At 50.5% G+C, this 24,149-nt stretch overlaps 2 protein-coding genes and 1 long non-coding RNA gene across 3 annotated transcripts; 1 reads left to right on the plus strand and 2 right to left on the minus strand.

Moving 5' to 3' along the window:
• The first annotated feature begins 587 nt into the window (after positions 1–587).
• Positions 588–5,648, plus strand: RIT1 (Ras like without CAAX 1). The gene is made up of 3 exons (XM_042034538.1): positions 588–1,087; positions 1,498–1,689; positions 2,840–5,648. The coding sequence occupies exons 1-3, from the start codon at positions 995–997 to the stop codon at positions 3,068–3,070; spliced, it is 516 nt and encodes a 171-aa protein (XP_041890472.1). The 5' UTR covers positions 588–994; the 3' UTR covers positions 3,071–5,648.
• On the minus strand, positions 5,351–11,383 carry LOC121667661. The gene is made up of 2 exons (XR_006017133.1): positions 10,802–11,383; positions 5,351–6,511 (listed from the first exon to the last, which is right to left on the minus strand). It is a non-coding gene; the product is annotated as an uncharacterized LOC121667661 (long non-coding RNA).
• A 1,227-nt stretch (positions 11,384–12,610) lies between these two features.
• SYT11 (synaptotagmin 11) lies at positions 12,611–21,403 on the minus strand. The gene is made up of 3 exons (XM_042034516.1): positions 20,545–21,403; positions 17,818–17,941; positions 12,611–15,575 (listed from the first exon to the last, which is right to left on the minus strand). Exons 1-3 carry the CDS (start codon positions 21,229–21,231, stop codon positions 15,265–15,267), a joined length of 1,122 nt encoding a protein of 373 aa, XP_041890450.1. The 5' UTR covers positions 21,232–21,403; the 3' UTR covers positions 12,611–15,264.
• Positions 21,404–24,149: the final 2,746 nt, after the last annotated feature.

The raw sequence follows: 24,149 nt of genomic DNA on the forward strand, positions 1-24,149 counted from the left end.
CCCCATCTGGCCACAATCCTGTGCCCTGTGCTCTGGGATGGCCCTGCAGCTGATCTGCTGCAGTCCCTTCCAACCTGAACCTCTCCGTGTTTCTGTGATTTGAAGAGTCCTAAGAGTGGGATGTGAATCCTGAGTTTCAGCTCTTCAATAGTTTTCCAATCCATGCGTTCAGGGCATGCCCTGTCTCTGTTTGTGTGTTGGCAGACAGGGACTGAAACTGCTGCTAAGCCATTTTTAGTTGTCTGTTCACAAAATCCAGGCTCTGTGCTGTGCTCAGCTCTTTGCTGTTCACTTGTCAGGCCCAAATTGTTTTCTGTGTTTGAGAAATTGGGAGGGATGAAAGTGCTCAACAACTCACTCTGGTGCTGTAGAACTTCGGCAGCATCTCTAGGAGAAACCTGAACCAACATTTACCCAGTGGAAGGAAAAGTGGGGGGAAAAAAGCCAAATTCTTGCTGAGAGTGGGTTCTTAAAGTGTGGGAGTGCTGACTGAGAGGCACAAAATATTTGTGTATTTATATATTCATAAGCAGATTGGTTTTATATGGTCTTTATTATAAATATTTACATATGTAATATTTATATCTACATATATAATATTTAACATTTACATATATAATGTTTCATATATTTTATTGAGATATATATTATAATGTCTTCTAAGAAGTCAGCAGTTGTTGGCGACCAGTTCTTCCCTTGAACTACAGATCTTTTCTGGCTTTGAGAAAAACCAAATGATATTCCTCTGTGTTTCCCACCAGGGTGACCAAAATTAATTTCTGGGCTGAAATTCATTTTGGTCACCTTGGTGGAAAACACGATTTTTGCACGTGAAATGTTGAATCGCACCAGAACAATTAGAAATTTAACTTAATTTAAACAACGCTCAGACTGAGGTAGTCCAGTGCTCCTGCTGGGGTGGGTGGTTCTAGTGCAGCACTGTCTTGGTGAGCTGGTGGCTGATGAGTGTTGTGCTTGTATCCCAATCTTTCTGATGTCCTGGGAATCCACAGAGGATGCCTATAAAATCCGGATTCGCATCGATGACGAACCTGCCAACCTGGATATTTTGGACACAGCAGGACAGGTGTGTGAGTAATTACAAGTGAATGGAGAGCACGTGAAGCAGCCTGTAATGATCAGGTGTAGAGACAGAAATCCTGCCTCAGAGATGCCTCTCTTATTCCAAACTGGGGGGTTTGAGCTCTCTCACTTCTCATGAGCACCATGCTGATGGTGCCTGACTCGAACTGTGGCACTGCTTCCCCCACTGGTGAAGCAGCAGCATCTGTGAGCTGGTAAATCACGTGTCAGTGGGGTTTCTGTGCCAAGGCAACCTCGGGGGCCATCCCAAACACACTCATGGCTTGTGGGGCGGGGAGGTCGATGCCCAGGTGTTTGCACAGCTGGGTTTGGATCTCAGGTTGTGTCTCCCATCCTGAGAAAACCAGGAATTCTTTACACTGGTGGAACTAAAACGCCATTGTCTGCTTCTAGGCAGAGTTCACAGCCATGAGGGACCAGTACATGAGGGCTGGCGAGGGCTTCATCATCTGCTACTCCATCACGGACCGGCGCAGCTTCCACGAGGTGCGCGAGTTCAAGCAGCTCATTTACCGCGTGCGCCGCACCGACGACACCCCCGTGGTGCTGGTGGGCAACAAGTCCGACCTCACCCAGCTGCGCCAGGTAAAGGCCACGGGGAGCCCTCCCTCAGGAGCTGTTCCTGCTGGAAAATGTGGTGAAACAGGAGGGTTTTGTCCCTTTCTTTGTTTCTTGTCATGTTGTCTCTCTGACGAGAGCAGTGCTGGTTTCACACGGAATGTGGTGAAAACCGGCTGCCTGTAGCAAGCACAGAAATGAAGTGTTTAAGTTCAGCTGATCCTGGGTTTTGCTTTGTTTGTAATTCCTGATTTGCTGGTAGGTGTGAGGCTGGGCACGAGCTCAGAGCCCCCCTGAGCCCTGGGCTGAGCCCCCAGCGTGGGCAGCAGGAACAGGGGGATTCTGCCCCTGTGCCCCGCTCAGGTGAGCCCCCACCTGCAGAGCTGCCCCAGCCCTGGGGCCCGGCACAGAAAGGACCTGGAGCTGCTGGAGTCAGCCCAGAGGAGGCTCCAGGATGAGCAGAGGGGGTGGAGCAGCTCTGCTGGGAGGAAAGGCTGAGGGAGCTGGGAGTGTTGAGCCTGGAGAAGAGAAGGCTTTGGGCTGACCTCATTGTGGCTTTCCAGGATCTGAAGGAGCTATAAGAAAGATGGAGAAAGTCTATTTCCAAGGGCCTGGAGTGCCAGGACAAGGGGGAATGGTTTCCCACTGCCAGAGGGCAGGAATAGATGGGATATTGGGAAGGAATTCCTCCCTATGAGGGTGGGGAGGCCCTGGCACAGGGTGCCCAGAGAATCTCTGTCTGCCCCATCCCTGGAGTGTTCAAAGCCAGGGTGGATGGGGTTTGGAGCAAGAAAGCTTTTAGAAAGGGTTTTCCTGGATCTGGGAAGTAGTGTGACAAACACAACAGCTTCTGTCAGGGAGAAGGAAACTTCCTTAACTCAACAAACTACCAGGGCTGAGGCTGCTCGTGTCAGACAGCTTGTAGGTTTAGGTCAAAAAAAGGAATATTCTTTGAAGTTTGTTTTTTGTGAATGTCCAGAGAGTCTCTGGCATTGCCAGAGAAGTGATGAGTGAAAGCAGAACAGGTTTGCAGAGAAGCCTTTGGAGATGGGTGGAAACGACCTGCCCTGGGACTTGGAGTGTCCCTGCAGAGGAACATTGAGCACAACAGGGGATGGCAAAGGAATAAACTCACGGGGTTTGGCTTCCCTGACCAGGGTGTGCACTTGTTTCCCAGGTGTCCAAAGAGGAAGGCTCTGCTTTGGCACGGGAATTCAACTGCCCCTTCTTTGAGACGTCGGCCGCGTTCCGCTACTACATCGACGACGTGTTCCACGTGCTGGTGCGCGAGATCCGCAGGAAGGAGAAGGAGGCCGTGATGGCCATGGAGAAGAAATCCAAGCCCAAAAGCAGTGTCTGGAAAAGACTCAAGTCTCCCTTTCGGAGGAAGAAGGATTCGGTCACTTGAACAGAAAATTCCTCTGCAAAACAGGACAAAAGCTGTGACCTTTTGTGACCAAAGCAGCTCGGTGACAACACTGACAGGATGTGTGACACCTGAGGGGACTTTGGGAGGGAATGCGTAACTCTGCCAGTTGTTTTTGTTTAGAACCATGTTCCCTTGATCCTGGATATTGACCTTCAGACCCAGTGACAGTTGTACTTTGTTTGTTGTCATTTTTTACTGGACCCAGCACGTGTTGGCCACAGAGGCCGATGGGTTCGTGGCCCTGCCCTTCAGAGTGTTTGTTCTTGGTCACAGTGCCCTGGCAGCTGAACTGTGCCAACCATTGCTGGAGTTGCACCCAGCCTCGCTGAACCCATGTTGTTTGCACAAGAGGATTTTGCTGCTCTCCAGATCAACAACCCACAGAGTGAGAGGCTGAACAGGCGTTCACAAAGCGTCATGGCCTTGGAGGTCACTGAGCAGAGCTGGGCTGGACTTCTTGTGCCCTCATGGAATAGATTTCTTTCCAGGAAAATTGACGTGGAATACTGGTGTGCAAGTTCATCCAAGTGATCAGTTTGTCAGCAGTGCTGCAGGTGGGATGTAAACAAGCCAGAGTCACAGAATCATTTAAATGGAGATCATCGAGTCCAGCCTGTGACCCAGCACCATCCTGTCACCCAGACCAGAGCATTCAGTGCCACCTCCAGTCCTTTGAACACCTCCAGGGACTGTGACTCCACTGCCTCCTGAGCAGCCCCTTCCAAATTCCCGTCACCCTTTGTCGTGAAGGCAAACTGTGGTTCCTGTGGCAGCTGTGGCTTGGCAGCAGTGCATGGACATGTGGGCTGTTCCTGCTGCAGACAGCACTGAAGGTGCTGCCACAGCCCCTGGAGTGTGATGTGCTGGAGGAGCCACAGCTTGGAGCTCCCTGGCTCGTTAAAAATCCTGGTGGGAACGGGGCACTGGCTGAGTTGGTCAGCTTTGTGTCACCCTAAAGGAGCCAGCGACTTTGGGAAGTGGGAGTCTCTGATAGTCATTCCCAGCTGTTCTGTGGGAACTGTTGCAGAGAAAGTGGCTGATCCTGAGGGTCTGGGCCCAGAACTGACATTCCCTCATCCCGGTGGGGTTCTCCCAGTGCAGTCTGAGCATTGCTGGAGCAGGGGAGGGAAGCACAGGCCCAGCAGCTCCTCCCCTCCCTGATCTCACCTGTGCAGGTAACTGGGGCAGTTTCTGATGCTCACAAAGAGCGATTTGCTTGTGAGGCAGATCCTCCACACCTGGAGGGACTCTGTGCCCTCGAGCTGATTGGTTTTACAGCAGTTTTGGGATCAGGTGCCTGGTGCTCCTGTGGATTTTGCTGTTTAACCATAGGACAAATCACAGCTGGGTAACTCAGATGTGGTTAAAAGCAGTTTTCTCTGAACCAAGTGCCTGGAATCCTTCGGTGGGAGAGTGAAAGAGCTGATTGGACTGAAGTGATCTTCCTGATCTCCACTCAGATCTGTGCTGTCAGTCTGTGCTGCGCGGGACAGGGGCGTCCAAACTGAGAACCCAGGTGTAAAAGGATTAGTAAAGGAAGTGAGGATAAAAAAAAAAAAATATATATATATGTAAAAAACCTCCTTATTACCTAAGATAGGACTGGAAGTCCTGTGCCTGTTGGTTTTAAGAATATTTTCTTTGTGGAAGATTTAAACAAATGAGAATTGTGGCAGGGGCTACATTTTACATTTGCTCTGTGATGAGCTGGACATTTAAATTGGTTTCCATTTCTCGTCTCCTCCCAGTGCTACGCTGCTCTGGCAGCAATCACAGAATCGAAAAATTGCTTGGAAAAGGCTGAGGACACTTGAGATTGTTCAGAATTTCAGATTCTTTCCTGTTCCTGTGTGAGCGGCCACGGGCATCTCTTCAGCGTTCTCATTGTTGGATTAAAAACTGCCTGAAACTCAGATAAAAACACCACCTGGCCGAAAACTGCAGGAAGAGGAGGAGGAATGAGCTCAGAAGTGGCTCTAAAGCATTTTTGGGCTCTGTCAGGTGTTTCAGAGCTGGGGCCTGACGGTGATGATGTATTTTCCAGTGCTTCTCCATCAGCTCTCGGAGCACAGCTGAAGGAGCCTGGCAGAGGTGCTGAACGCTGTACAGGACTATTTTCACCCCTAAATAACTGAATTCTGTGCCTTACCTGAGTCCTGCAATGCAGTTTAGGTGTTTACTAATGCCTTTGGTGAGCCTGTTGCTTCTAGAACTCGTAGAGCAGAACAGCAGCCAGCACTTTTTCTTTTGTACACAGTGTTATTCAAAGAGTTTTATTTTTTGTCATGTATAAATTTGTACACAGACTGATTGTTTTATTTGACACAATATATATAATTTTTAATACAAACTCTCTGCTTTGGATGTGTCGGTCTGTGGTGGGGTTGTTCAGCCTGAGAGTGCTGAAGGAGGACAGTTCATTGTGTGCTTGTAAATTTGGGATGTGCTTCCCGTGCTTGAAAAAAAAAGAGTTGGTTCATTGCATTTGAGTGGTGCAAAGGCTAAAAATTCTGTGAGTCTGGTGCTAAATTGTTGAAATATGAACATTTTCCATCCAGTTGTGTTGCTTTTCTCTGCGTGGTGATTTTCCAAGGGCAGGAGGAGCTGCCTGAGGTCACTGTCCAAGGCTTTTGCTGTGGCCTCTCCTGTTGGGTTTGGGAGGGTCACAGAATCCCAAAGTGGTTTGGGTGGGAAGGGACTTAAAAATCCCATCCAGTTCCATGGGCAGGGACACCTCCCACTGTCCCAGGCTGCTCCAAGCCCCAGTGTCCAACCTGGCCTTGGGCACTGCCAGGGATCCAGGGGCAGCCACAGCTGCTCTGGGCACGCTGTGCCAGGGCCTGCCCACCCTCCCAGGGAGGAATTCCTTCCCAGTATCCTCTGGCAGTGTGAATCCATTCCCCTTGTCCTGTGCCTCCAGACCATTTTAAATATTCCATCTCCATGTTTTTTGTCAGCTCCTTCAGGTCCTGGAAGGCCACAATTACATCACTCCTGAGCCTTCTCCAGTGATCTTAGGGGCCTTTTCCAGTCTCTTATGATTGTATAGAATAAACCCCAGAAATACAGAAACAACTCTGAAGCATTCCCAAAGCTCAGGATGGGGAAACACCACCTTGGGATAACTGAGAAGGGATAAAAAGGGAAGAATGACGGGGCCTGAACCTCAGCGTGTGCACAAGCAGGGTGTCCCTGATGTGCATGAACCAGCAAAGCCAATCCCAACCATCTCAAAGTTGACTTTGCTTTCATCTTTCTACCTTCTTTGCCTTCAGGTTTTGGTGTGGGTCGTTTTCCTTTCTTTCCTCTCCTGTACTGCAACTGTTCAAGTGCAGACTGGGTTAGAAAAAGTGGAATAATTCTCCTCTGGAGTCCTCACGTGGGTACAGTGTTCGAGTTATTTGGAAATACAGATGTTCTCTGCAAAAAATACCAGAAGTCATTTTTAAAAAGCCGTATCTGCAGATGGGTTGTGGCCAAGACACTGATTCCAGTGGGATTGGATGATCCTCTACAGGCCCTGCTGGACTTTTCCCCCTGGGCTGTGCATCTTCTGTGTAAGGGCTCTTTCCCATTCAGTCCTTTTCCCCCCACCATTCCCAAACTTCTTTTCCCCACCAGCTCTGCCATTCCTCTGTTACATAAGAAAAAAAGTGACTTGAAAGCATCAGCTCAGGCCTTGAGCTGTGACAGGAGGCAGCACCTTCATCTTCCTGCCTGTCTGGGGTTCCTTGCAGAGACCCAGGTGGGACTGACACATCCCTTGGCACTGTGGGGAGGTGTGAGTGCATGGATCTCAGCTTTGTAATTCCTCCTTGGAACAGCATCGTTCTGGGAGGCACTTGGTGCATTTTGCATTTCTGAGCTGCTGTTTGTTCCCTTCCTTACCAGGAAGGACTTGGGCAACCTTTGACCTGAACTCTGGATTTTTGTGTCTCTGTATGTCATAGGTTAGCAAGCATAGTCCCGGAAGGGACGTCCTTGCTAAGGGGTGCTTACAGTTTCCTCTGGGAACTGATAGAACCTATCAGCTGGCCAGTTTGAATATGGACAATTCTCTAAGCCACTTAAAGTTGTGATCACCTCTGTGATCCACATTTAAGAATAGGCAAACTCCCCCTCCAAGCTCTCTCTCGTTTCCGGCGCTGGCACAGGTGGCTGCGGGCCCCGTGTGGGGGCCAGCGGGCCCGGCCGGGCCCTGCCTGGGCCAGGCCGGGCCGGGCCACGGCCATCCGGGAGCCATGGACCTGTTCCAGCCGTGGAACCCCCCCCACTGCCTTGCCGTGGGCAGCCGGAGCGGCTCGGCTCTCCCCCCTCTCCACTGCGATAAGAAAAATTCAACATTCCAGCTGCAAAGCTGCAAGGCCGAGGTGAGATTAACCCTTTTATTGCTGTGAAGAGCTGAAAACCTGAGGGAAGAGAGAGAGGAGATGCTTAAAGCTGAAATTCTGTTGTGAAGCTATGATATATCAGAGTATCCTGTTGTAATTTCATGAAGATATGGGGGGTGGAGTGTTCAACTCGTGAGCAAAAGCACCTGCGCTGAGATAGGCAGATGCTGACGCAGCTGTAATTTCATGAGAAGTTTGGACAGGGAGAGATGAACCAGATGAGGACTTTTGCTCCAAAGGGGAAAGGAGAAAACCTCAGTCCGTAGAGATGAACCAGATGAGGACTTTTGCTCCAAATGGGAAAGGAGAAAACCTCAGTTCCTAGAGATGCTCCCAGAGATAGTCCTAAAGATGAAGATGATGAAGACCCTTTGCTCCCAGGGAAGGAGAAGGGCCTCTGTTTTTGTTTCTGAACGGCTCAACCTTAAAATTGTACCCCAAAAAACTTCAAGAGTGGACCCTCGAAAGCAGTTGCGGGAAAAGCTGCAAGTCGGGGGAAAGGACTCACACGCAGGCAGAGAGACTCCTCTTCCTAAATGGACTGAACAATATTTGGAAGTGGGCGGCTGTCTCGTTGTGATAATGTTTTCATAGCATGAGCAAGAAGAGACTTCTCTTTCTAAATGGACTGAACAAGGTTATTATGGAAGTGGTAACAGACTGAACATCTTAAGGGGTTGTCTTTGAACATTGTCAGTGGGAGAAGGGAGGAAGGTGGGGGGAGGAGGAGAGTTCTGAAGGTGGTATAATTTTTTTCCTTCTTCTTTTAGGTCTGTTAATAAACTTCTTTATATTCTTTCAAGTTTGGTGCCTGTTTTGCATTTCTCCTAATTCTTATCTCACAGCAGATAAACAGTAATGAGTATTTTGGACCAAACTACTACACTGTATTAACATTCTCTTCAGGCCCAAACACCGAGGTGAGGAGCTGCCCGTGGAAAGTTGCATTGCTTAAATGTTTGTAAAAATCGAGGTTACGTAAACTGGATATTCCCCAAATAGTTTTGCCTGTTTGTTTTTTTTTTATTTTCAGGGCTCAGATGGGTCCAGCTCTTGTCCTGTCCCAGCTGAAATCAGCGTGTCCTGAGAATGTGGAGACTTGGGCCACACCTTCCCCTTCCCAGCCCACACGTGGTCGGTGTCCCCGAGCCGCCCAAGGACTCTCAGGCTCCTCGTGCTCCGGGTTAATTTGGGAACACTGCTAATTGGTTTTCCAAGAGCTGGCTGCGGTGATAACGGGATGTCCTCACGTGGCTGCTGAGTCCTTTTGGGATGAGTCATCCCAGGAGCAGATGAATTCATGTTCTGCTCTAAGTGGCACCACAGGGTTTGTGTTGGTGCTGGGGAGAAGCTGGAGGAGTTGAGCAGCACGGCAGCACTAAGGGCTTGCTTTGGGTTTTTCAGGGTTTGGGATTTTGTGGGTGTGTATTTATTGTGTTGGTTTGGGGTTTTGTTTTGCATTTTCTGCCACTAATGCTTTACTTATCTCTCGGTGTGTTTTTCCTTTCCTGTCCTGTTACATTTGGCCCAGTAAATTCTCTCCCTGAGGGTCGGGCACTGGCTGTGGCAGAGCAGTGACCCGGGAGCTCGGACACCCAGGCTCTGTTCCAGCCCAGCAGCTTCAGGTGGTGGTGGCTCTCTGGGGCTGGAGAATCATGGAATGACTGAGGTTGGAAAAGCCCTCCCAGCCCATCGAGTCCACCCTGTGCCCAATGCCCACCCTGTGCCCAGCCCAGAGCTCTGAGTGCCACCTCCAGCCCTTCCTTGGACACCTCCAGGCATGGGCACTCCAAACCTCTCTGGGCAGCCCCTGCCAAGGCCTGAGCACCCTTTCCATGGGGAAATTCCTGCTGCTGTCCACCCTGAGCCTGCCCTGGCACCACTTAACGCCATTTCCTCTTGTCCTGTTTTTCCCTGCGAGCAGAGCCCGACCCCCCCCGGCTGCCGCCTCCTGTCAGGGACTTGTGCAGAGCCACAAGGTCCCCCCTGAGCCTCCTTTTCCCCAGGCTCCCTGAGCTGCTCCTCACAGGAATCCCTCCCCAGCCCCTGCAGGCTCTGGAGGGTCTTTCTTGGCTTTACTTTTTGGATCCTTTCCAATTCCCGACAACAACGGAGCCTCCGCAGGGGCCCCGCGATCCTCCCGCCGCTCTGGAAAGGCTCGTTCAGAACTCGGATCCAGCTGTTGCATCTCAATGAGGGTGGAATAAGGGAGAGAGGGACCCCCGGGGCAGCCCCAGCCCCGCGCCTTTGGGGCTCCGAAAGGACACGGAGCCTCCGGTGCCTCCCGCTCGCAGGAGATGCCGGCAGGGCCCCAGCCAGCGCTGCCATCGGCAGTGACTCACATCGCCCTGGCAACGCCATCCGCTCCTGCGGGGAATGAGATAAGGCAGGAGCGGAGCTGGAGGAGGAGAGACCCAATTGTGCCAAGCGCCGAGCAAAATCCCGCCGGTGGCAGTGGCAGAGCCGGGGAAGGTGGGAAGAGAGTCGGGGCTGAGCTTCCATGCTCTCCACAAAACCTTTTCTCTGTTCATGGTTTGTCGAACCCATTCTGTTCGCCTTTTTTCCCCCCTTTTTATGATGCAAATCCTTTTGTTTCCGTTCGTCTGAATGGGGTAAGAACCTGAAACCCGTCGGTTTCTAAAGGCGTGTGGTGCTGGATGCAGGAGTCAAGCAGAGAAGGATGAAGAGAGATTCCCTTTCACATTTTGCACAATAAGTAGAAGATAATCAGTGACTGTGCACTTGGGCTGAATAGTTTTAGCCAACTGCTCAATAACTCTGATTATTGCCCTGATAGATCACTGAGAGGTTTGGAACACCCTGATCAGTGACGCTGCAGAGAACGTGGAAATGAAGGGGAAGTATCAGTGTTAAATAAACCTCTGTGTCCTGACTCGCTGGGCATCGAATTTGAATGCCCGCAAGAGTCACAGAATCCCAGAACGGTTTGGGTGGGAAGGGAGCCTAAAGCTCATCCCATCCCACCCCCTGCCATGGGCTGGGACACCTCCCACTGTCCCAGGCTGCTCCAAGCCTCATCCAACCTGACCCTGGGCACTGCCAGGGATCCAGGGGCAGCCACAGCTGCTCTGGGCACCCTGTGCCAGGGCCTGCCCACCCTCCCAGGGAAGAATTCCTTCCCAATATCCCATCTAACCCTCCCCTCTGGCAGTTTGAATCCACTCCCCCTTGCCCTGTCACTCCAGGCCCTTGCAAAGAGTGTCTCTCCATGTTTTTCGTGGGCTCCTTCAGGTCCTGGAAGGCTGCATTTAGGTCACCCTGATTAGCTCAACTCTGAGTGCCGTGGGTCATTCATTACCTGCAGAATCCTGGTGGGTTTGGGTAATTTTGTGTCTTCAGCACCTTCTCTGGCTGCCTCTGGGGAGCGAAACGTTGGAATTAAATCTCCGGAGCAGAACTCTGGCCGAGCTTAATGAACTTGTGTGTTCCAGTCCCTCCCTCCCCAGTGTGACTGGGACAGCCGAGCCTGTCCCTGGCCAGCCTGGGGATGGGACAGTCCCTGTTGCACTTGGATTGGTTTTGTCTTTGTCCCAGAGCAGAGCTGAAGTCAGATTTTAGTGTTAACTCTGGTTGTGTTGGAGGAGGCACACGAGGTGCTCCAAGGTGTGGAAAGCACAAAAGTTGTGACATCCCAGAGCAGCTGGTGCTGCTCCAACCCCTGGGAGTGCCCAAGGCCAGGTTGGATGGGCTTTGGAGCAACCTGGGACAGTGGGAGGTGTCCCAGCCCAGGGCAAGGGGTGGAACTGGATGATTTTTAAGGTCCCTTCCAACCCTAATCACGGGTCTGTGATCCTCGCCTCCCTCTGCCGAGGAATGCCACATCCCTTTTCCAGGATCATCGCCCACCTCTTCGTAAAGCCTGGGCTGAAACCTCCTGGTTCCTCGCGGGCGAGACCTGAAGCTCGTTTTGAGACACCTGAAGCACCTCTGGAAGTTGTTCTCTGCCGCACGGGGAGCTCTCAGGGAGAGCAGAGAGCGGCGTTGAGGCTGGAATCTGTTGCTGGGGAAACACAGCCCGGGGCTATTTGGCCTTTTCTAAAGCCGTGGCTTTGTGCCGAGCGATGTTGTTCTGGCTACTGTCGATGGGCAGCTGCAGAAAAACAACCCCAGAAGCCAAATCCCTGCGCTTGAGGAGGGAGCGCTGTGTCCTGCCCAGGGCGGGATGGACAGAAACCTTCCTGGAGAATTCAGTTTCGACCAGGGGTCCAGGAACGCTTCCGTCCATTCATCCTTCCTTTGCAACTAAAGGAATCTTAGGGTCATCTGGGCTTAGTCACGCTTTTCACACCAAGGGAGAAGGGAATTTTGCTGCTGCTGTTAATCCTGGTCAGATCTTTGGAGTGGTGTTGGGAAGCACGTTCTGAGGAAAAGCGTGGTTACAAGCCCTGCAGTCAGATTGCTTCTTTTTCTGCCCGTGTAATGTCCTTTTTCCCCACTTAGATTCAACTTAATGAATATCTGTTCATGCCAGATTGTACCAAATTACACCAAATTACAATGCAGTGAGGGTTTGGGATGGGCTAAGGCTTAAGTAAAAGGGTTATCACGGAATCAGGGAATGGTTTGGGTTGGGAGGGACCTTAAAACTCACCCCATCCCACCCCTGCCATGGCAGGGACACCTCCCACTGTCCCAGGCTGCTCCAAGCCTGGTCCAGCCTGGCCTTGGGCACTGCCAGGGATCCAGGGGCAGCCACAGCTGCTCTGGGCACCCTGTGCCAGGGCCTGCCCACCCTCCCAGGGAAGAATTCCTTCCCAAAATCCAAACTAAATCCCCTCTCTGTCCGTGTGAAGCCATTCCCTTGTCCTGGCACTCCAGGCCTTTATAAATAGTCTTTCTCCATCTTCCTTGATGGCTCCTTTAGGTGCTGGATGGCCACAACTGGGTCACCCTGAATCCTTCTCTTTTCCAGACTCGCTTTAATTTAATATTTCATTTGCCAGGATTCTGCTGCGTTTCTTTATTCCACTGAGATTTATTCTGTGTGTGCTTCTCCCGTGAATTAAATGCACATTTTCAGCAGAAATGCATATTTATAGAAACAAATCCTCGGAGCGCTCAGTCGCCTTCGTGTTGCCCACGGTCACACACGGCACAGGCAGCACAATTAAAGTGATTTAATTTTTATTTGCACGCTCAATGTGCGTTAACAAATTCAACATACAAGGTAGCATTACAGAATGTAGGTTAGCTTATAGCATTATGCAGTTTCACACAGGTTGAGTTAGATTTTTTGCCTTTTTTCTTTTTTTTTCTTTTTTTTTTTTCCACACAAAGTTGTAACTGTCCAAGTTCATTTTACAATAGAAGACACAAGGTAAAGAATAACCACACCTGGGAGATTTTACAGTGAGTCCGCTGTCACTTACTGTCTATTTTATGTTTTAAAAAATATATATCTGCACATCTTCAGTTTCCTATTATTCCAGAAGAGTGTTGGAGCTACTCCTACCTGCCCGATAGCCTAAGTCTATTTACCCTGAGCATGTTTCCTTGACAAGAAATTCATCTTTCCTTTGCAACTAAAGGAATCCTAAGATCATCTAGGCTTAGTCATGCTTTTCACACCGAAGGGAGAAGGGCATTTTGTTGTTGCTGTTAGTCCTGGTCGGATCTTTGGAGCGGTGTTCAAAGCATGTTCCGAGGAGAAGTCGTGACAGTTGCTTAAACTGCAGCAACGCAATTGCTTAGTGCAAAAACTAGGATTGAAAGAGATCTACAGCAATTTCCAAGGGGGAACTCGTTCTCTGGGCTGTGGCTCTGAGCCACCAAGAGCTCGAGCTGGAAAGCATTTAAGACACTGATAAAATCTACTACAACCTCAGGCAGAAATCCTGGCCATGGGGATGGGTAACGGGGGGAGCAAAATCCACACTTGTGTCTGCTGAGAAATGGAGCTGCAGCCTCAAGGAGCCACTGCCTGGGAGGGAGGGCCAGTGAGTGAGTGGCTGTGAGTGAGAAAAATCAGCTTTCCAAAAATAATGCCTTAGGAAGAGATGCCAAAGTGGTGGCAGCTCACAAAGTGCTGCCTGTTCACACGGAGCTGCTGCTTCCCTGGCGCCTCGTGGGGAGCCGGGGGAGCCTCGCTCAGTTATTCCCATTTCAGGAGAGAGAAGGTGAAAAGGATCATTTTTCCAACAGGGATCTAAAATTCAGCAGTCAAATCCTGTAAGTAGGTAAATGATCTTAATTTTTTAAAAATGATAATCTGTTATTTGCATTCCTATTTGCATCCCACAGGGCTCAGAGCAGAGTGGCTGCCTGGGAGCAGCGAAAGGTTTCCTGAAAACCTGGGGCTGTCCAAGAGCCTCTCTGCAAACCCAGTTCTGCTTCTGTTTTTCCACTGGAGAGCCCAGGAACAATTTTAGTTAAAATTACTTCTGCTCAATTCACCAACACTGGTTACCATGAATTATTTGCTGCCAGTTATCATCCTTATCTGTGCCCTGGCTGGGCTGTAGCCAGAATACCCAAATCCAGTTCTGTGCCAGGATGCTCTGGTTGCGTCCAAAGGCAGCTCCAGGGCCGTGTGAGCACCACCACATGTCAGGCAGCTGCTGCCAAACTTTATGAACTTCTGTTCCAAATTCCTTACTCTGCAGGGTTAAAACAGCCTGAGGTGCTCAAGGTCCCTCTGGTCAGGGCCATCTGTCCCCTTGCAGGTGGTTCCCAGACTCAGGAGTCAGTCAAGATTTCAGGATTCCCCCCAGCTGCCTTGAAACTCCAGGTCTGGCCCATTTTTTAGTGCCAGGCTTTGCCCTGGGTTTGCTCCTCTTTTGGGAGCTCTTGGGTGACTGCAGGACCACGTCTGATGCAAATTGACTCCAGCATGGATGAAGGGAAGCTTTGTGATCTTTTCATGCACAAGCTCTGCCTCCAAGGCCTTTCCCTAGCTCAGCTCTGCTTTGCCATTGGACAGAACTCATCAGCCAGGTAGAATTTGGCATTTCATGTTTAAGGGTTTCCTCACCAATCAATGTTTGGGTTTCTTTCATGCACAGACAGGATTAAATACAACAAAACCGAGCAGGATTTCCCCAATTCCTACAGACTGTGAGATCCTGCCTGCGTGACTCCCACGTGGCAAAAGCAACGGGATCAGTTCGTTGGGGTTTGGATTTTAGAGTCAAGCCTTGTAGGCTGTGACCTCACAGCTCCCCAAGTCCATCCCAGCAACAAGGATTTCGGTGCCTGACACAGAATTGTTTCTTCTCTGGAGGCCAGTGCCATTTTCCCTGTATTTTCCTTTTGTGCCAGTGCAGAATTCTAACCCAGCTCTACATGGAAACGCGGTTGGGACTCCCAAACCAGCACAGAACAGAACTGCAAGAACCAATGGGCAGGCAAAACTAACAAGAAACTAGAGGTTAAACAGCAGAATTCAGAAACTTTGGGAGAAGCCTAATAAAGACAGGCCAATCTTGGTGAATACCAGCAAAGACAGCTCGGCACAAACACAACTTCCATAGTGACAGATAATTGTATTAAAACCTGCAACTTGATATTGGCAGTTATACTAATTTCAGTTTGTAGTAGGCATGCAATAGCGTGATTACACTGTTATATATATTCGTGGTACCTTTTTTTTTTTTTCCATTTATTTCTTTATTCCCCATCGATTTTTTAATGCTCCTTAGAATTTTAGTGCCCTGCAAAAAAAAATCACATCACTAAGAGAACCAATCAGCTGCTGCTTCTCAACGAAAGTTTAGTCCTACAGCTAAAACAAGGTTTAAGTCTGTCCTAGGGGTCGGCCTGTGCTCAGTACTCGCTCAGGCTGTGCCACTTGGCCACGGCTTTCCTGGGGCTGTCACACACCTCGCGCCAGTGCTCGGCGCCCGCCGCGCTGCCGCTGTGGGCGCCCAGGATCAGCCTCCCCACCACCTCGTTCTTGGTGGTGCGGTCGAAGTCGATCACCAGGAACTCGATGCTGATGTCGGGCAGGAGATCCACGGGGATGTCGTAGATGAAGGACTCGTTGAAGACAGGGTTCAAAGTGCACTTCTTGACGTGGGTCTTCTTCTTGGCGATGCGCTTGCGCCCGTAGTAAACGTTCACCTTGACGTAGGGGTCTGCTGGGGGAGAGGGAGGAACCAATAACACAGCCCAGGATAGCTCCAGCACAGGGTGTGAGACACGGGCACGGAGTGGGTTGGGCTGGGAGGGACTTAAAAATCCCATCCCACCCCCTGCCGTGGGCAGGGACAGCTCCCACTGTCCCAGGTGGCTCCAACCTGGCCTTGGGCACTGCCAGGGATCCAGGGGCAGCCACAGCTGCTCTGGGCACCCTGTGCCAGGGCCTCCCCACCCTCCCAGGGAGCAATTCCTTCCCAATATCCCATCTGGCCCTGCCCTCTGGCAGTTTGAAGCCATTTTCCCTTGCCCTGCCACTCCAGGCCCTCATAAACAATCCCTCTCCCTGCTGGCTCCTTCCAGCACTGGGAGGCCACAGGAAGGTCACCCCAAATCCCTCTCTTCGCCAGACTGACCACCCCACCCTTGTTCAGGACACAGTCCAGCAAAGGGCCCAGGCAGTTTTGATAATTTGCAGATGGGAAACGCTGCCAGTGGAAGGTGCTGGGAAAGAAGAAAGTTTAAAACAAAGCCTCCCTTTTCCCCCCAGCTTCCCCCGGCCCTCGGGCAGCTGCTCTTTATGCAGACACTGGTGCAGGATTACAATCGAGATACCAGGCACTGAGAGCTTTTTTTTTTTTCTCGTGCCACACAAGTTTTGAAGCTGGAAGGCCCTTGCCCAGCTGGCACTGCCTCTTTTTCACCTTTTTTTTTACCCGGCTGCACTGGGCTTATGCATAATACAAAGATCATATAAAAATAAACAGTGTTAGTCACAAGATTCTGCAGGTAGAACATCACTGAAAAATTTATCCTAGGGCTTTTCTTTTTCTTTTTTTTTTTTTTTAACAAAAGAGTAAAACGTAGGGCCTACAATAATTAATCCTGGTCTTCATTTGTCTGCATTCCCTCTGAGGTGGCCAGGAGAAAGCTGCAAAACCAGGGCTACGTTTGCTCTCAGTCAGGCTGTTACTGAATCTCAGGTTGACTCCAACCATTTCCCCATAATCCCGAAGGAAACTTTGCAAAGGGGATTCAGGAGTCTGAGAATCTGTGAAACAGGGAAGCCAGAACAGCTGCTCTTCTCCTCTCTTCAAACAGCACAAGAACAAACCCAGCAAAAACAACAGAAATGGAAAAACCAAAACACCGAGCCAGAATTGTCTCGAATTCCTCCTCTCCATTCTGAGCCTGCCACTGCTCCTCATCACACTTGTCCCCCTCCTCTCCCAGGGGCAGGGCCTGACAAAGCCATGGAACAGCTGCTCAGGACCACAGATCACAGAATCATGGAATGATTGAGGTTGGAAAAGCCCTCCAGGATCATCGAGTCCACCCTGTGCCCGATGCCCACCCTGTCCCCAGCCCAGAGCTCTGAGTGCCACCTCCAGCCCTTCCTTGGACACCTCCAGGGATGGGCACTCCAAACCTCCCTGGGCAGCTCCTGCCAAGGCCTGAGCCCCCTTTCCATGGGGAAATTCCTGCTGCTGTCCACCCTGAGCCTCCCCTGGCCCAGCCTGAGGCCGTTCCCTCTCCTCCTGTCCCTGTTCCCTGCCAGCAGAGCCCGACCCCCCCGGCTGCCCCCTCCTGTCAGGGACTTGTGCAGAGCCACAAGGTCCCCCCTGAGCCTCCTTTGCTCCAGCCTGAGCCCCTTTCCAGCTCCCTCGGGAACTCTCCAGCCCCTTCCCAGCTCCACTCCCATCTCTGGACACTCTCTGACCCCAGATTTGAGGTCTCTCATCGGTGCCCAGCAAAGGGAACAGTCACTGCCCTGCTCCTGTGCCCACCCTGGGGCTGGTCCAGCCCAGGCGCCATCAGCTTCTCGCCCACCTGGGCACACCTGGGCACACCTGGGCACACCTGGGCACACCTGGGCTCATGTCCAGCCCCAGCCACCCAGGGACATTCCCAGTTTTCCTCACACCTTTGGCCTCGGCCTGTGGATCCCATGGATCCCATGGATCCAGGCTGTTCTGGATCCAGCACGGAGAGCTGCTGCCTCCACCAACCCCTGCCTGAACAAACCAACCGGGGCTCCCAGCAGGAAGGATTTGGGCTGCTTTGCACAACCACCTGCAGGTGAGTGACGGAGCACTCAGAGCGATCCATCACCCTCAGGAAGAATCTGAGGAAAAATGTGCAAACAGCCAAAACCTTCAGCTGAAACAAGGGAAAAGCCCTGCAAGTGAACTTGGGGATTTATTTTTTCCCCACACGTGCAGAGCTGGAGAAAATAGCTTCTACCTGAGAGGCCGGTGATGTCCATCTTTGGCAAATGCCTGGCTTTCAGCACCACCACGGTCATTCTCTGTGCCACGGGCTGGTAGGACAGGGACACCTGCAGCTCCCCTCTGCTGATGCACTTCTGTCAGGGTGAAACACAGAGAGCTCGTCAGGACGAGGTGGTCTCAGAGCCAGGGATGATTTCTGGAGGTCGCCAGAATTCCCTTTCCTTGTGCTAAATGCCTTAAAGAGTGGGAAAATGAGCCACAGGCCACTCTTGGTGCCTCAGGTGCAGAAGGGAAACCACCCCGTGCTCCCCCCAGAGCTGTGAGTGCCCCCACAGCCTGGAATTCTGCATTTCCAGCAGGGCAAACCTGGTGGGACCTTCTGAGGGAGGAGTGGCCACGGCTGGCTTCGGGCATCTGTGACTAAAGGGCTCTGAGGGGTTTGGGAGCTCAAATGCCACTGATTTTTGGTGGAGCCTCAGTAGCTGAGCTCCTCAGGCTCTTCAGGAGTGTCCTGGCAGTCTCACCATCAGTTCAGCCTGCAAAGCTACAGGATGAAGATGAAAAGAAGATAAAACCAGAGCTAGTTTTATCTCAGGTCTCAGTTAAACCTGCTGTGCATCCTTCCAAAGAGTAACATTACGTTAGCATAACATTAAGATAATTAGTTTTGGTTTCCAGATGGTGTGTGCTCACTTTCACTGAGCTGGCACTGACTGAGATGGAGTTGATTTGCTGTCAAGGTGAACAGCACCAGCCAGGGGTGGGAACTCATGGGGTGTCAGTCACAGAGCTGCTGAAACTTTGGGCTCTCTCCCAGAATTCCAGACCTCCTCCTGCCCCGTCAGGAGCTGGGACCTGGCAGAGCAAAGGGTCAGCGAGGCCCCAAGGAAGGGATTTTTCTCCTTTCAGAACACTGAGGCACAACAGCAAATGCCCCATTCCATGCTCTGAGGTGAAGTTCTGTCAGTGCTCCTGCTCAGCTGAGCGGGGAAAGTGCAGAGTGGGAACTTAAACATGGAAAATGTTCGTTTTAATGTCATTCTTTTGATTTGAGTGGTTTCTGTGTGTTTACCACAAGTTTTTCAAATGCCTGGAATCACAGGATGATAACTATCCTGATTTGGGACTCACGAGGACCATGGAAGTCCAGCTGCTGGGAACTTACTGCTCCTGCAAAATTCTGGGAGGAGAATAAATATTTGAGCAAGTTCCTGGCCCTGGAAGGGAAATGTTTGGAACTTTGGCTCCTTGGATACACAAGAATGCAACAGCCAGAGAGAGACTTTTTATGGAGTGAGGACGTTATTAAGAGTTTTGGGGTTCTTCTGGTCTTAAGGTGTCCCTCCCCATGGCATGGGGTTGGAATGAGATGATATTTAAGGTCCCTTCCAACCCAAGTCCTTCTGGGATTCTGGGATTCTGCTTCAAAGTAATTTGCAGTCTGTGATTGTCAGTTAGAAACTTTTGGGAATGTTCACTAGGATGGGATGTGGGATGCAGGCCTGGCCTGGGTCACTGGGTCATTACTGGGTGTTAAATGCAATTCTGCATCCCAGATTTTGAAGCCTCCAGACAAACTTTGTTTGGTTGTGATGCTGTGGAACGATGCAGATTTTCAAGGTAAATCAATTTTTGATTACTAATAAATGGCAAATAATTGGCATCCTTGATTAAAATTATTTATATTCAAATCTATTTTTCCCTCTATTTTTAATCTATTTCTTCTAAGAGATCCAGTCAATGCACTGAAAAAAAAATATTAAAGACCCTGAACCAGCCACTTGTTTTATCCTAAAAAGCATCCCAAGAACTGAAGAGCAGCCAAGTAATTACCAGAACTCTTGGTTTGTTGGGGTCATTGACACAGAATCTCCTTTAAATAATAATAATAACAATAATAACAACAATAATAATAATAATCAAGCTGAACACCCCATAAAGTAGAAACATTTCAAGTTAAACTGTGCCACTCTAGGACACAAGGAAGGATTTTATAGAGCCCAGCAATGATTTCCCAGATGTTACATCAATAAGTGAGCCCAAATGCCTTTTGCTATTGAACCTGGGAGATGGGCAGCAGAAATCAACTGAGCAAGAGGATTAAATCTTAAGTACCTCCTCCTCTCCCTCCTCCTCCTCCCTGAGCACACAAACATCTGCTCCAGAGTGCTCATCCTTCTGTCTACAGCACCAGGCACCGAGAGTGGGATTCATTTCGCTGGGATTCATGTCACCCCAATGTCAGATGTCTGCCTTTTGTTCCCAATCCAGCCCATCTCAGGTGGGTTCCTGGGCGCTGATTTCTGCTCCAGGACAAGGGGAATCCCATCAGGCTGCACTGGCACAATTTTACAGCAACAATTCAGATGTAAATAATTCCAAGCAGAGGGGTCTAAACTGGTCAGATCAGACAAATCTCCCTCTCTAAGTGAGGTTTGCACATCTAAGTGATGTTACCACATCAGCTTTTATTTGGAGATGGGAATTTGCCTTTTTTCTTGGCACCATCCATCATAACATTCCTCATTCCTGTGCCTCAGGGGTGACAAAACCTTACCCACCTGCCATCACCACACAGCAGAGAAGTGCCCAGCTAAAACCACAGCCACATCATACCAAAACCACGCACCTGGGGAGAGCCAGGCCTCGTGGCTGAGGAATTGCATTATTCCTGGTGGTTAAACCACGGATCCAAAGACCTGGGATCAAACACAGGGCAAAGAGCCTCATAACTTACTTGTATGTTCCTTTTGAGGATCTCCCTGGTCAGCTGGACCTTCCCGGTGCTCGGATCCACCCCTGCAAGGGGCACCATCACCTCCCCAATCACATCATCCCGGGAGAAGCGGTCGAAGCTCAGCACGAGGAAGTGCAGCACCAGGTCCTGGAGCTGGCTGTAGGGGATCCCGTAGAAGGTGAAGGTCTCGTCGAAGACCGGCTCCAGGGTCTTGCGGAGCACGCGAGTCTTGACACGGTGCCTCTTGTCGGGCAGAATGGTCATCTTGATGTAGGGGTCGGAGCTCTGGGTGTGCTCGTCCATCACGGGCAGCCCGTGCGCCTCCTGGATGGTGACCACCAGCGCCTTTTTGGGGAAGTTGTAGTCCACTGAGAAAGTCAGGTCTCCCAGCATGACGTCGTCGCCCGGGGAAGAGGGGGAGGAGGTTTTGCTCCCTCCCGGGGTGAGGCTTTGATCTGGGCTGAGTTCGTCTCCGTAATCTACTTTGATGGGGAGCTGGTCGACGCGGGGAGCTGCGCTGGGCACGTCCGGAGCCTTGTCGGAGCCCATCAGCCCAGACTCAGCAGCATCCACCAGGAGGTTCCCCCTGCCCGCCTCCTTGGCCGTGCCGTTCTTGTCTCTCCGGATCCGGTTGATTTTCTTCCTGTTGCTCAAGGTCTCCGGGTAGATGCTGATGCCTTTCAGCATGTGAATGAATTTGTACGGGGGGGTTTTGTGCTTCTTTTCTGCTTGCTGGTGACAGCATGTCCACACAAAGACTGTGACTGAGACAGAAACCACCAGAACGGTGGCTCCAATGAGTCCTGCCACCACGGGAGACACATCTGTGGGGAGACAAGGCAGTGAGGCCCCAGGTGTGCAGATCTACACAGTCCTGTCGCGCTCTTAATCCTGGGATCTGCCTATCAAAGCTTCCCCAGACACCACTTCTGTTTCTAAATTTATTTCTCACACTCCTAAGGCGTGCCTGACCTGTGTTCCATGTGCTAAGGATCTCAAACTGTTGATTACCTTATCTTGCCAAAGCCAGCTCCTGCATCACCAGCATCTCCATAGGAACGCGGGCTCTTGATGTGCAGGAAGCATTTTCTTTTATTTTTTTAATGCCCCTTTCAGAAATGTTACACAATTCTATTTCCACAACGGGGAGGGGGCAATAAATACGGCCACAATGCTGGATCTGAGAGATCCTTTATTAACAATTTTTAAAACACCACTTTGCCCTGAAATGGTTGTTTTGCCCTGGCCCTTGTGGCCGAGGCCAAGGGCAAACGTGAAATCTCCCACGGAAATCCAGTGCCCAAACCGCCAGACAGAAAATCCTGGTCTTGGATTTAGGGATTATCTGATATTTTCTAGATTTTATGCCAACTGTGTTAATCAGTGATGGCAAGGCAGAATAAAAAAAATAAATACCACGTTCATTTTGATCTGGTTATTTGCTAATGGATGACTTTGGAGAAGTTTTGCCAAGGCACAGAATGAAGCCGGTGGTGCTGAGCTCCCCAGGACTCTGCACTGACATCCTCCAGCAATTCCAAGAGGACTGAAAGGCTGGGGTGGGTGGAGGATGGAGAGCAGATGGAAGAGAAGGAGATGTGAAAAGAGCCGGGGTTGTTGAATGTTAAAAGGGGAGGAAAAGGAGGGGATTTTTTGCTGTCTTCAGTTTCTTGGTGGGGGGTTTTAGGAAAGGTGGAGTCAGGCTCTCCACGTAACTTATTTTTGTATTCCTGATTTTAGAGTCATTTTCTTTTATCTTTGGGAAGCCAGCAAACAAAAGAAAAGGTCCTCTAACCCCATATCTCTTTCTTTTACAAATTGTACAAACCACTCCTTTACCAAAAACCATTATCATGGCAATCGTGGCAGTACCCAAGTGAGACAGCTGCTTAAAAAAAGGCAAACCTGTCTCATTTTCCTCTTCATTCTGTACCACAAACAGGAGGAAACAATCTTCTAACCTCATCCTTGAAGCTATAGAGAGCACCATGAGTTTGGATTTTCTCTGTTCTTCCCACATCACTATTTCCTGAGGTTAACAGGCTGTAAACTGAGCACCTGACAGACTCAGGGAAAATTATTCTGCCTTCTCCCAAAACTGGAAAAACCACTTTTGGTTAGATAGAAGCCTTTCTGACCTGCAGCTGGAATCTTTGTCAGTGGTGATTGATTCCACAGAGAAACCTGTCCCAGGTTTCGCTGCAGAGCCTGGGATTGAATTAACTAAAGCAAGAAGAGTTCATAATGTTGACGAAACACTGCCCCAAAACCCCAACTTCAGTTTGTTATTTAATGTTCCCTCTTTGATATAAGGCAAATGGTCTTTAACAACTCATTTGGAGACAGCTTAAAAAGCTTTGGTGGATACATAAGAAAAATGCTGAAACTCCATTCTTATTCTTATTCTTATTCTTATTTCCTTATTCTTACTCTTGCTTCTCAGTGTGTGTTTTTTTGTTTCTGTTGTGTCTTCACAGAATCAGCTCTTGTATCTTCATTTCCTGCACCTCTGATGGGACAATTCCAGCAGCAGCACCCGACAGTCACACCAGAAAGCACCAAATAAATCTTTTCTCCCACTGAATTGTCACAACTCTAAATATTATTTCAACTCTAAATATTATTTCAACTCTAAATATTATTTCAAGTCTTACATTTGGCTCCTGTGACATTCTGTGGCAAAGAGCTCCTCAGCCTCATGACGTGGCTTGAGGTTTGCTGTGTCCCACCTCATCTCACCCAGTGCCTGTTCGTGCCTCAGGATCTTGCTCACAACCCCCCTTGTCCTGGCTGAAGGCTCCATTTATGTAATCATTCCATACATCCTTTAGTCCTGTCTCCATAATTCCCTGCACTTGAAAACTACGCTGACCTAAAGCTGCCTAAACCCAATTCCAGTGAAGCTTTTGCAGCTTTCAGAGCACTCCCCACGCCCAGGGTCCATCTGAAATGGCAGCACAGCCTGACACCTCCCTCCAACAGAGCAGAACTTTGCTTTTTTATCCAAACTTTGTGGAAGACGCCTTTGTTCCGACGTGACGCTACGATTTGACCGCAACAAAATCAAAAATCACCGAAAGCCTCCTTTGAAACCCGATGTTTGCTAAGGATACCCCAATGGTGGCCAACGGTTAAATGGTGACAGCACATGGCTCTCGGATCCCAGGAAACACAAGGTAACAGGGGAGTGGGGCCGTTCTCCATGAGATAAATGCTGTCGGATGGAGGAATATCCCTGAGTACTTCGGGATTCAGAGCAAACGCAGCGCCCGTGCAGTGCCCACGGGGCCGGAGGGTGGGAGGGGAAGGTCAGCGGCTGCTGCAGGACAGGCGGAGGCAGCGCTTTGGATGCTCAGCGCTGGAGGAAGCCCCGGCGCTGCGGCCCCCGCCCTCCTCACGCCGGGGCTGCACGAAAAAACATCCCAAACCCGAGCGATTCTCGGCCCAACACCCCCGGGCCGGGCCCCGCACGGGCCGGGCCCTTCGCTCCCCCCGGGGGCTGAGCGGGGCTTGGAGCTTCTCCATCGCCCCCGCGGCGCTCCCGGCACCGGCTCCCGACTCCGCCCGGGCCCCGCCAGCGCTCGGCCGGGCCGGTTCCCCCCCCC

The sequence above is a fragment of the Corvus kubaryi genome, unplaced genomic scaffold (assembly GCF_017639235.1).
Source record: "Corvus kubaryi isolate FWS band 111438036 unplaced genomic scaffold, C.kubaryi_AGA036_p1.0 37373, whole genome shotgun sequence".
Lineage (NCBI taxonomy): Eukaryota > Metazoa > Chordata > Aves > Passeriformes > Corvidae > Corvus > Corvus kubaryi.

Coding starts and splice junctions, on each gene's coding strand:
- RIT1 (XM_042034538.1), top strand. CDS start 995: ATGTCCTGGGAATCCACAGAGGATGCCTATAAAATCCGGATTCGCATC. Junction 1,088..1,497: donor TTTTGGACACAGCAGGACAG/GTGTGTGAGTAA, acceptor GTCTGCTTCTAG/GCAGAGTTCACAGCCATGAG. Junction 1,690..2,839: donor ACCTCACCCAGCTGCGCCAG/GTAAAGGCCACG, acceptor CTTGTTTCCCAG/GTGTCCAAAGAGGAAGGCTC.
- SYT11 (XM_042034516.1), bottom strand. CDS start 21,231: ATGCTGAAAGGCATCAGCATCTACCCGGAGACCTTGAGCAACAGGAAG. Junction 17,942..20,544: donor TCCTCAAAAGGAACATACAA/GTAAGTTATGAG, acceptor TCACCCTGACAG/AAGTGCATCAGCAGAGGGGA. Junction 15,576..17,817: donor CATCACCGGCCTCTCAGGTA/GAAGCTATTTTC, acceptor CTCCCCCAGCAG/ACCCCTACGTCAAGGTGAAC.